General features: G+C 42.3%; 1 protein-coding gene across 4 annotated transcripts; it reads right to left on the bottom strand.

Annotated features, from left to right (window-relative positions):
- Window positions 1-1,380: 1,380 nt before the first annotated feature.
- On the bottom strand, window positions 1,381-11,554 carry LOC142402472 (alcohol dehydrogenase 1-like). 4 transcript variants are annotated; one of them, XM_075487991.1, is made up of 10 exons: window positions 10,304-11,165; window positions 10,155-10,226; window positions 7,626-7,727; window positions 6,583-6,724; window positions 6,343-6,427; window positions 5,989-6,208; window positions 4,128-4,388; window positions 3,916-4,048; window positions 1,687-1,825; window positions 1,381-1,602 (listed from the first exon to the last, which is right to left on the bottom strand). In XM_075487991.1, the coding sequence occupies exons 2-10, from the start codon at window positions 10,170-10,172 to the stop codon at window positions 1,572-1,574; spliced, it is 1,131 nt and encodes a 376-aa protein (XP_075344106.1). In that variant the 5' UTR covers window positions 10,173-10,226; window positions 10,304-11,165; the 3' UTR covers window positions 1,381-1,571. The 4 variants fall into 4 exon arrangements, with proteins under 4 accessions (XP_075344106.1, XP_075344105.1, XP_075344107.1 ...); XM_075487990.1 differs by lacking the exons at window positions 10,155-10,226; window positions 10,304-11,165 and adding an exon at window positions 11,268-11,554; XM_075487992.1 differs by having other exon boundaries at window positions 6,583-6,951; window positions 7,626-10,034; window positions 10,155-11,165.
- Window positions 11,555-12,337: the final 783 nt, after the last annotated feature.

A 12,337-nucleotide genomic window follows, 5' to 3' on the forward strand; every position in this document is an offset into this window, starting at 1 on the left:
TTCAAAATGATTCAATGCTTCAAAAAGCCTCGTTTTGCCATCACTACCTGTCGTTGTCGTGTAACGGTAAAAAGTGTCTGGTGACGTGCCTGGTTTGGGTTATTAATTTATTTAGAGAGAAAGAAAGATAGATAAATGTTTCGCCTTGGAGACTTCTTGATTTTTAGCCTTTTTCACAATGATTTGAAGCGGTTTGGAACTTGTACATTCTGTGATGCACATTTTGGGTGATTGGTTCAAGTGATTCGAAAACACCGATTCACTTTAGTGAGTGACTCGTACAAACTCGAGTCGGTAAAAGGAATCGAAGGATCCAATCCAAGGACTGTGCCGCTGAAAGTGTGCAGCTTGCTGGAGCCACAACTCCAGAGAGAACCTCGCCGATCAAACCCAATATTTACCCAATTTAATATTTTTTAAAGAAAATATTAAATAAAATATGAATCAAAATGTATAATTCGGAAATGAACACATTGGTAACCCACTGGTAATTAGGTTGTTTTTTTAAAAATAAAGAAATGAAAAAATTGATAATAATTGTTCTCCTTACCCCATCCCCCTTTAAGAACTACGGATGGAAAATAGCACTTCTGCTAAATCCGATGGAACCATCTTGTTGTTTTTGTTCATGAAATGGCAATGATTTATGGTATTGCATGCTGTCCTTTAAATAAACTAATTCGTTCATTCATTCATTCCACCTCAAGTCCAGGTCATCACCACCCTTGGATTTTTGGCCACGGGAACCTTTCAGAGGGAGATTGGAGACAGATCGGGGGTGTCCCAGTCCTCTGTGAGTCGTGCGCTCCCCTTGGTCATCAAAGCTCTCATCAGTTTATCACCCATGATACATCAAATTCCCACACACCGCTGTCCAACAAGTACAAATTAAGAGGGACTTTCATGCCGTGGCTAGACTGCCAAACATAACACTGCACAAGCACACTTGTATGCTAAGTGTAAAGCCAGTAATGTGTGTGCAGTATGTTTTACTGTGAGTAAATGTTACATTTGGGGGTCATAAAAACAGTATTTCTATCAGTAACATTTTCAAAAAAGGCACTGAGGTACAATAAAAGAAACTAGCATACACAGACTTGTGTATCTGCTTAATTAGCAGTAAAAAAAAACCACCCAAAACGCACGTTAGGATTAATATCACTCATGGTACGAGGCTTAATTAGAAAGTGTGCTTTTAGATGTGGTGATGAGCTCAGTAAATATAGTACTGTTAAAAGAGTGGTTGTTTAAACAGAATTAAGGTTAAGAAAAGACCACAACTAAGCATCAGACAAGAAAGTTTGTCACACAAAACACATTACATAGAGAATTCAATGAGAAACAATGTGTTTAGATAATTTATTTAGCTGCAACAGCACTTTCTAATTTACATTCACGACATCTTACACAATAATTACACTTTGATTGTTCTCGTGACTCCCTTAAAAGTGTTGGTTGTTCAGAGTAATTCATGTGTTTTGTGCACATTTTGAAGGATCTTGTTCAAACGCGGCTGCAGGATCTTTACGCTGGTAAAAGCAATGCGGCGGTTCTTATTGTGGCTCTTATTGTCAGGGAGAAACACTTAGAACGACCCGGATGCTGTGGGAAAAAAACAAAAAGAAAACCATTGTTATTTCTTTACTCTTACAATTAGCTGATCGGATTATTGGAGCGAAAATGTACCATTGGCCTCGCTTCATCAGCTCAACTGCGTCATTGACTTGGTCCAGCTTCATGTTGTGAGTGATGAACTCATCCACTTTCACCTTCTTGTCCAGATAAGCTTTAACCATCTGAGGAACGCCATCTTTACTTTTGAATCCTGAGCCCCCGAAAACAGACATGAAAACAGATGGTTTTAAAGCATGAAATCCTGATTCTGTGCTGGTGTTTCTGATCTGAATGCACATATTGTAAGTTATTGCAGACTGAGTGTGGTCTACCTCTTTTGTCACATACTTTTGAGCCAGGTTGTGACAAAATGGGGGCTCGTCCGGGATCTGCTGACTGGCAGAGCCCAACTGATCCGCAGTTGAGCGAGTTTGCTTTCAGTTGACTGATCAATTTAATTGAATTTCATTTATCTAAATGAATTGATTCTTTACAAACCATGAAGAGAAATTATATTGCTCATCAACCACTATATTAGGGAACCCCTGTTCAATTGCTTGCTAACACAAATAGCCAATCGCATGGCTGTAACTCAATGCATTTAGGCATGTAGTTCAAACCGAGCATCAGTGAAATATGATATTCCCACTGTGCCCTTGTGCCATTTCCCGCACCAGTGATCTCACATTTCCCATGATGATCAAAGAGAGTAGTTTAACCCTAATCCCTGATAGGGACATTTTTGTCCACTTGGGGTGTACTTTCTCCTCTAATTTCACACTGGTAATAGTGATACTCATCATATTTGGTCCAGTTGTGCATTTTTGACTTTTGATTTTTCATTGTGTAGAAAAAAAAAAACTCCTTAATTTCTGAAAAGGGACATTTTGTCCCCTTTTAAAACAATAAGGGATAATTATGGTCTGTGATATGTCATGATCAGAAACAACATTGATTTTTAGGGATTTTTCATTTTTTTGTTATGCCTGATTTAAAAAAAAAAAAAACTCCTTAATTTCTGAAAAGGGACATTTTTGTCCCCTTCTAAAATGGTCCCCAAAATACCATATATTAATATATTTTTCCACTTTTTTTTTTCATAAATCTTTTCTTCCACTTCAGTTCTGATCAAAGATGTCCCCTTTCAGAAATTAAGTTGTTTTAAATCAGGTATGAGGGTTAACCTTCCTCCTTTCTCTGCATTTTTTCCTGCTCTGCATCCTAGACATCTCCTCCTCAACTGCTCCAATTGCAAACAGCTTTCCTGTTTCCATGGAAATGCATCATAAGAGATGTGAGAAGTAACTCCAGCAGCACAGCATCCAAACACACATGGAAAAATGTGTAAAAAAACCTGTGTTTTCACAGAATAAAAGTTTATTGGAGAACTCTCAAGAAGACCCAAAGAAAGACTAAGGCTGTGTTCGAAACTGCATACTACATACGACATACTGCATACTCATCGATCAGACAGTTTGCAGAGCCTTTACCTACAATGCATTTCGCTCCTGCCCGAGCTGAAATCAGCCGGCTGGAGCTGATTTCGCTTAAGTTATAAACTCTGTAAACTTTAGCAACATTTGAAACATTTTCAGGTGAGAAAGTAGTCGTTTAGATCCCCAACGTGTTGAAAACCTGACAAAATACCGGCTATTTACAATTTTGTTCCCACGAATTCGGCGCTACTAAAGCTAGCCGCAGTGAGCAACGCACTTCTTGTTATTTTCACAAAATAAAATACCCGTTGCCTTTTATCATAGGGAAAGCCATTACCATACAATTGGTGCTTTTGTTTTGAAAACAGGAAGTGAACCTACCCTCGTTGTAGCTAGCTTGAAACTGCCGTTTTGACAGGAAATGACGATCTGCGACGTCACGTTACGTTGCATCTTGGGTAGTTTGAGTATGAGTAGTAACCTCATGATGCATACCCAACATTTCGGAGAATCCAGTATGCATCCGGGAACTTCTCGCTTACTCAAACTCGCATACTAACTCAAAACGTTAGTAGGAGTAGTAGGAGAAGTATGCGGTTTCGAACACAGACAGTGTGTCCAAAGCTACTGCAGCAGGCTGCCCCAGATGTGGCACCACTCACAGGTAAACCCGTTGAACGTCTTTCCAATCCTGAAGAGAATTAACCAGTGTGCCGATCTAAAGCTAAAGCTTGGTAGCTTTGTGTGCTTTCTGTTTATATATAGCAGCATGCAGGGTGTCGACAACATAATTAGACTCTGACAAACACACAAAAGTGACAACTTGTGATATTCACATAATTTCACGAGTGGTGGCAGTTCTCACCTCCGAACAAGGAGCCCTTCCATGTGCGCCCAAAGAGGAGCTGAATGGGTCGGGCGGCAAAGTCGTGCATGTTTGTCCAGCCAACGATGACGCTGACTCCCCAACCTTTCGCGCAAGACTCCAACGCACTGCGCTGGAGAAATGGGGAAACAGAGCAGTCAGGGACTTTGTTCAGCTGGTAGATATCAACAAGGCGCCTTAAATCTCCTCACCATGACCCCCACATTCCCCACACATTCGAGGGAGAAATCCACCCCTCCGTTGGTCATCTCTGCCAGCACTTCGCTGATGGGTTTATTGTGATCCTCGGGGTTCACAAAGTCAGTGGCACCAAACACTTTGGCCTTCTTGAACTTATCTGGATTGATGTCAACGGCTACGATCCGTTTGGCTCCTGCAGCTTTGCAGCCCATGACGGCGGCCAAACCCACAGCTCCGAGGCCAAAGACGGCGCACGTGGAGCCCGGTTCAACCTAAAGCCGGAGACTTTGGTCAACATTTCACTGAACGTTTATGTTTCCTGTGGTAATAAACAGGGATGGGACCAAGTCACACATGTGCAAGTCTCAAGTCTTAGCTTCCAAGTCTCAAGTAAGTCCCAAGTCATTTTTTCTTGGGCAAGTCAAGTGAAAATCAAAGTCAAGTCACCTTATTATTGCAATTTTACCTGCATAATCTGATCTAAATAAAGTGAAAAGACAATAAGACAAAGATATAAGTAACTGTCAGTAAACATCATTGGCCAACATGTCCAACCTGTCCACCCTGTATCATATCAAGCTAACGTTAGCTAACTACCGACTAGGCTAACAGGATAATATTAGCTAATTTGACGAGCACTTACTGGTCAGAATGGATCTTCAAATGACGAACAAAGTTGGAAGTTGTCGTCTGGCTGTCTGAGATGTTAATGCCGCATGTCTTGCACTGTGCTGTTCGTCTTTTGCCGTCAAAATGGTAATTACGAAAGCCGAAGACAATAGCTGTGTTCGAAACCACATAATTCTCCTACTTCTCCTACTACTCACACTAACTTTTTTGAGTTAGTATGCGAGTTTGAGTAAGCGAGAAGTTCCCAAATGCATACTAGATTTGCAGAAATGTTAGGTATGCATCATGAGGTTACCACTCATACTCAAACTACCCAAGATGCAACGTAACGTGACGTCGCCGATCGTCATTTCCTGTCAAAACGGCAGTTTCAAGCTAGCTACAACGAGGGTAGGTTCACTTCCTGTTTTCAAAACAAAAGCACCAATTGTATCGTAATGGCTTTCCCTATGATAAAAGGCAACGGGTATTTTATTTTGTGAAAATAACAGGAAGTGCGTTGCTCACTGCGGCTAGCTTTAGTAGCGCCGAATTCATGGGAACAAAATTGTAAATAGCCGGTATTTTGTCAGATTTTCAACACGTTGGGGATCTAAACGACTACTTTCTCGCCTGAAAATGTTCAAATGTTGCTAAAGTTTACAGAGTTTAGAGCTTAAGAGAAATCAGCTTCAGGCCGGCTGATTTCGGCTCGGGCAGGAGCGAAATGCATTGTGGGTAAACGCTCTGCATACTGTCTGATCGATGAGTATGCAGAATGGAAGTATGTAGTATGTAGTATGCGGTTTCGAACACAGCCTTTGACTCTCGGTCCCGCTGACATGTTGATGCATATCTGATATGAGTTTATTCTCTCCAATAAACACAAAGGTATGTAGAGAGGGCATGACTGATTGACAGGGTAGGGATCCAATCATGACGCCATTCTCAGCCTGCGTTCCTACCGAGTAATCGATATTATTTTTTAAATTAATCTATTAATTTTATATTCAAACTGAAAACATGAACTGAATAACACTCAAGTCATCGTGTCTCAAGTCAAGTGCCGAGTCTTTAACTTCCAAGTCCGAATCGAGTCTCAAGTCTTTTGTTTTTTTCTCAAGTCAAGTCACAAGTCATCAAAACAGCGACTCGAGTCCAAGTCACAGTGACTTGAGTCCCAATCTCTGGTAATAAACAGTCCTGTCTCACTAATGTGCAACCACAGACTCAAATGTCTCGACGTATTTTCACACTACACACCTTAGCGGTATTCACGGCCGCTCCATAGCCTGTGCAGATCCCACAGCCCAGCAGGCAGACTTTGTCCAGAGGAGCAGCGGGGTCGATCTTAGCCACAGAGATCTCCTTCAGCACAGTGTACTCAGAGAAAGTACTGGTTCCCATAAACTGGATCACCTTCTTCCCCTTACAGGTGATCCTTGAGTTTTCAAAGGCAATATTGTCATCTTCACTTGGAGTCCTGAACAAAAGATGTATGACCGTGACTTTAAATGTCAACATAAATGAGTGATTTAAAGGTTAATGCACCATCTGAAGGGTCAACGATCTCATGAATGAAATTAAAGGACGAGAGGAAGAAGATGAGCTGAATACCCTTTTTCGCACAGGTTGGTCTTAGGACTCTTGCAGAGGTGACATTCTCGACACTGGGACATGAACAGAGGGATAACCTTGTCTCCTGAGTTTAAATAACAAGATGTCAAATGAACTTTGCTTTGATTTACTTTTTTTCCAGAACAATATATGTGAAACAGGTGTTTTTTTGGTGTAGCAGCTGTGTCTTCAAGTACAACAAATACAGCAATAAGACGAGAATCGTTAGGGTTGACTGACCTGGCTGGAACTCAGCAACACCCGGACCGACACTTTCCACGATGCCAGCTCCCTCGTGGCCGAGGACTGCCGGGAATCCCTCTTTGTTCGTACCCTCGAAGAGCTGGTACAGGTCTGAGTGGCACACCCCTGTGGCCACGATCTGCACAGAGGAAAAGTAACACAATGAAAACACTGACACTTGCATCTTAGGTGTCCTAAATTCTGACCTTAGAACGAGTTCCTGGACACATTCAAGGGGACGATCTGGCTTAGATTGAAGGTGAAAGGTTTCCCACGCTGACCTGGACCTTTGGTCACAGGTTCTGGAATAAGCTCCCCGTCGAGTCTTATTTCTGACCTGGGCCTCTTCAAATCTAGGCTAAAAACCTACGATGAAAATATAGTTTGTAATTGTTTGTGTTTTTGGTTTTGTTTACTCAGAAAACAGGAATTGCATGACATAAAAGTCAGAAGAAAAGAGAAACAGGGGATCAGAAAACGTTCACCGTGTCCTCAGTTAAAAGTTGATGAGTGTTTGTTGTTTGTGTTGTTAAGCAACAAGGCAAACCTAAAGGAGAAGTTCATTTTATTTTAAACCTGGACCTTGTTTCTGGCATAAAATACGTTCATCTGCTCACCGATTACAGTTTGGTGAAAGTCGGCGTCCTTCGGAGCGCGTCGATGACGTCATCCCAGTAGACGCGTGTGTAGAAAGCCCCCGATAACAACAACACGGCAGCTCTGAGCTAACAGTGCAATAGTACGCGTTCATTCATTGGTCTTAAAGTTTTGGTGAAATAAAGACAGATAATGCCTTATTTAGAGGCTGCATTGTCTCTGCTCTGTTCTCTCCCGTTATATGGATATACGCAGATCTCCAGTGATCTAAATATCTTCTGAAGGACGCCGACTTTCACCCAAAGGCGAGGTAGATGGCATTTGGCTGGAAAATAAGAATCCAGCTTTTCCTCATTTATTTATCCAAAACAATGTTTATTTCTTTCAGTTTAGCTGTGACAGCATCACTACAGTCTGCAGGACGCCTCATCACCACAGCTCACCTTGATGCGGACCTCGCCGGCCTGAGGAGGCGCCACCTCAACCTCTTCAATCAGCAGAGGCTGGTTGTGCTCCCAGGCGACTGCTGCCTTGCACCTGATGACCTAACAGGCCGTGACATACAGTAAAGTTAAGACATATTATTGTAAAACTGCATTTTGACCAAACACATTTGCAGATTTGTAGAAATAAGGCCTACGAATGTGGGCTTTTTAAATTTCTAAATGGCATGAAAAATTAAAAGCAACACGTTGAAAGTTATTAACTTTCACAGAAACAAGCAACTCACTGCTTTGGCAGCAGCCAGCTCCTTCAATTATTTGTGTTCCAGCTCAAGGTGAGTTTAAGATTAACTCACGGAGTAACTCATGTCGGAGTGGGTTTCACAACCTCCATAAATATGCACAAATCATACGAGAATAGCCAGTAGCTGCGATGATCGTTACATAACTGCCCCTGCAGAAGCAACAATTTAAAGTCCACAGATGTGAGCTAAAGATGAGTTTTACTGTTGCAGCATTCATTGCTATTAAACCACTGAAGAAGTAGGCTTTTGGAATTTGGAATTATGCATTTATTTGCAGGCTTTCCTTCAATTCTCTGCCTCCATCTCATTTTCAATAGTTTAGACAAAACAGAGTGAGTTTCTCCTTTAATTCCATTTAAAAACAACCGGTTGCATTGATGCTTTTAATAGAACTGCTCCTTGGAAAAACCAATATCACATGGAGCAACAGGTCAAAAGTCCACACATTATCACCAAACCACCATATTCAATGACAGTGCTCCTCATCTACAGGCCCCCCAAACCTCATTCCTCCTTTTTCTCTGAGATGTTTGAGACTCTGTCAATGTTCTGTTCCACAAATTCCAACACACTCATACTTGGAGATCTCAACATCCATGTTGATACTCCCAACAATCATCAAGCAGCTGAATTCCTTCATCTTCATCTTCTGGACTGTTTGAACTTGGAACAACATGTCAAATTGCCAACACACTCTTGTGGACATACTCTGGATGTCTTAACTGTGCAACATCTCTCTGTTTATGACATGGGAGTCTCTGATCACAAAGTTGTTTATTTGGAGCTTCCATTTCTGGACCGTACCACCAATCCAAAGTGGAAGATTTCTTTTAGAAATCTGAAAAAGATCAACTCTGAACTTCTAGCTACTGACCTTAATATTCATATTCCTGTCTCCCTTCCAGTATCCATTAATGCAGTGGACTTTTATAACACCAGCCTGGCTAACATCTTGGACCATCATGCTCCTCGCACGATGTATGCGAGGTCTCTCAAGAAATCCCGATCACTATTTTATCCATCTGTTGTCTCAGATAACCCTGGTAACTCCAAAGTACTTTTTTCCTCCATCACTCAACTCCTTCAGCCACGAACAGCTTCTATCATTGACCCTACTAATGACCTATGTGATACATTTCTTTCCTTTTTCCATAATAAGATCCAGACAATCAGATCAGCCCTCATCACTCTCCCCCCAGCACTGAGCCCTACTACCAATTTACGGCTCAGGAGCTCTCCCCCCTTTTGCTCGTTTCCAGAGGTCTGTGTGAAGGAAGTTGAGGCCACTGTCAGGGCCATGAGACCCTCTACATGTGCCCTTGACCCCTTCCCAACAGCCCTGGTTAAGGCCCATATTGCCTCTCTCAGTCCCCTCATAACTACCATAGTAAATACATCCCTTCAATCTGGTCACATTCCCCCCACTTTGAAATCTGCCATAATCAAACCCCTCCTTAAAAAACCTACCCTGGACCCCCAGGACTTAGCAAACTACAGACCCATCTCCAACCTTCCCTTTCTCGCTAAGGTTCTGGAGAAATTAGTCTCAGTTTACATTCAAGAGCACCTCCATGACAATAGAATTCTGGACAAATTTCAATCTGGTTTCCGTGCGGCCCATAGTACTGAAACAGCTTTGGTCCGGGTCACAAATGACCTGTTGATGACTGCTGATCGTGGCTCTTCTTCACTTCTCATCCTTCTTGATTTGTCAGCAGCCTTTGACACTGTTGATCACCACATCCTTCTCCACCGCCTACAGCAGCTTGCAGGACTCACTGGCACGGCCCTGGACTGGTTCTGATCATACCTGATGGACAGATCCGAATTTGTCTCCATTGGTCGTGCCAGATCACTGAGCCATCCTGTCTCCTGTGGTGTGCCCCAAGGATCAGTTCTTGGACCTCTTCTTCTTAATCTATATATGGTCCCACTTGGGTGCATTATCAGCAGCTATGTGGTCTCTTTTCATTGCTATGCTGATGATACTCAGCTTTACCTTAAGTTAGGTAGCAATGTACCTGAGACCCCACCCCTTTCATCTTGATCATTGCCAGCCCCCTCACCTTGCCAATTATCCTCTCTCTCCACACTTACAGCTGGTCTGGAGGAGATAAAGGCATGGATGCAGCAACATTTTCTCCATCTTAACAGTTCAAAAACTGAAATGATTCAAATTGGTACCTTACATCAAATTCAACAAAAAAAAAATTCTCAACATTACCTTCTCTGGCCAGAACATTTCTCTTTCCAGTATGGTCACCAATCTTGGTGTTATTTTTGATCCACAGCTCACCTTTGAAAGCCATATTAAGCATAGCTGCAAAATTTCATTCTTTCACCTCCGAAATATTGCAAAACTTCGGCCCTTACTCTCTCTTTCTGATGCAGAGAGGCTCGTCCATGCCTTTGTCTCCTCCAGACTTGACTGTTGCAACGCACTTCTCGTTGGGATTCCTGGCAAGGACATACAGAGATTACAGTATGTTCAGAACTGTGCTGCCAGGATCCTGATGAGAGTGCGTAAACATGAACTTATCACCCCTGTTCTCCAATCTCTTCACTGGCTTCCCGTCTCTGCCCGGATCACTTACAAAATCTCTCTGCTCACCTTCCACTGCCTGCATGGTAATGCTCCATCTTACTTAAAAGACCTCCTCACCCTTCACTGTCCTTCACGCTCTCTCCGTTCCTCCAACACCAACCTTCTTCACACTCCAGGAACCCGCTCCCGCACCATGGGAGACCGGGCCTTTTCCTGCGCTGCCCCTCGGCTGTGGAACGCTCTGCCTCCACATCTGAGGGCTCCACAGACTGTGAAACACTTTAAAACAGGCCTGAAAACCTTTCTTTTTACCCAATGTTTTTAATGATCTCCCTTTAAATGCTCTGTCCTGTATTTATTTCGTTTTAGCATTTAAAGGACTCACTACTTTTATTTGTGTATTTTATTTGCATTTAACTGTCCCTGCTTTTGAACCTAATATTTGTCTTTTATCCCACTGTAGCACTTTGAGATTTTATTGTAAATGTAAAGTGCGTTATAAATCAAATTGATTATTATTATTATTATCAGGCAAACACGAGTGTGAAGGATACAGGATATTATTGCAAGTAGGCCGCTGCAGAGCTCTGTGATAAATAACTTGGGTTGGCTTGATTTTTTTGTACATTTTTCTCAGAAACTTTCCTTCATCACCAGCTGCCAACATTAAACTGACAGGATACTTTCCAACTGTGCTGATAATGTTTAGCTGTTGCATTGCAGTTACACAGAAGGAAACTGCACACATACGAGCAGCTGCACAACACAGAAAAACACATAATGTGCGCTCACCTTCCCAGCTGTGGACATTTTTCCTGCAGAAACGACGGCTCGCGGTCTGGTGAGAAGTTAAGAGAGGACAGAGGCTGCAAGACAGCAGAGTGGGGAGGAGAAAAGATCCTGACATTTTTATCAGAGCAAGGAGTTTAACCTTCAACAAACGAAGGAGGAGCCACAGCTGAACGTAAATTCCTTCATCAGACGTCCTGAAATGACACCAAGCGACTTTTATGGCTGCCTCGTGCACAGGTGCGGTTCTAGAAAACTATTTATGGGGTGGCGAGAGGGGGGCAGGAATTTCTGAGGGGTGGCAACATATGGCGGACGTATATATTCTGAATTTAATCACAGTTTGATGAACAGTATGTGCACACCATACACAGGCTGCCATTTACAAACTCACACAGATAAACTTAGGCTGTGTTCAAAACCGCCCACTTCTCCTACTACTCCTACTAACTTTAACTTTTTTAAGTTCCCGGATGCATACTAGATTCTCCGAAATGTTGGGTATGCATCATGAGGTTACTACTCATACTCAAACTACCCAAGATGCAACGTAACGTGACGTCACCGATCATCATTTCCTGTCAAAACGGCAGTTTCAAGCTAGCTACAACGAGGGTAGGTTCACTTCCTGTTTTCAAAACAAAAGCACCAATTGTATCGTAATGGCTTTCCCTATGATAAAAGGCAACGGGTATTTTATTTTGTGAAAATAATGGGAAGTGCGTTGCTCACTGCGGCTAGTTTTAGTAGCGCCGAATTCGTGGGAACAAAATTGTAAACAGCCGGTATTTTGTCAGGTTTTTAACACGTTGGGGATCTAAACGACTACTTTCTCACCTGAAAATGTTTCAAATGTTGCTAAAGTTTACAGAGTTTAGAGCTTAAGTGAAATCAGCTTCATTGCAAATTGCTAATCTGAAGCTAACATGAAGTTTGGAGGTCTGTAGCGACCGACTCTGCAGAAAGTCTGCGACCTCTGCATCCAACACTTTTGGTAGTATTCTGTATACCAAGGCTCATCTGCTTCAGTTACACGGTATAATCTTATAAACATTTCAATGATTTATGAAACA

Source organism: Odontesthes bonariensis, chromosome 17 (assembly GCF_027942865.1).
Source record: "Odontesthes bonariensis isolate fOdoBon6 chromosome 17, fOdoBon6.hap1, whole genome shotgun sequence".
In the NCBI taxonomy this organism is placed as follows: Eukaryota; Metazoa; Chordata; class Actinopteri; order Atheriniformes; family Atherinopsidae; genus Odontesthes; species Odontesthes bonariensis.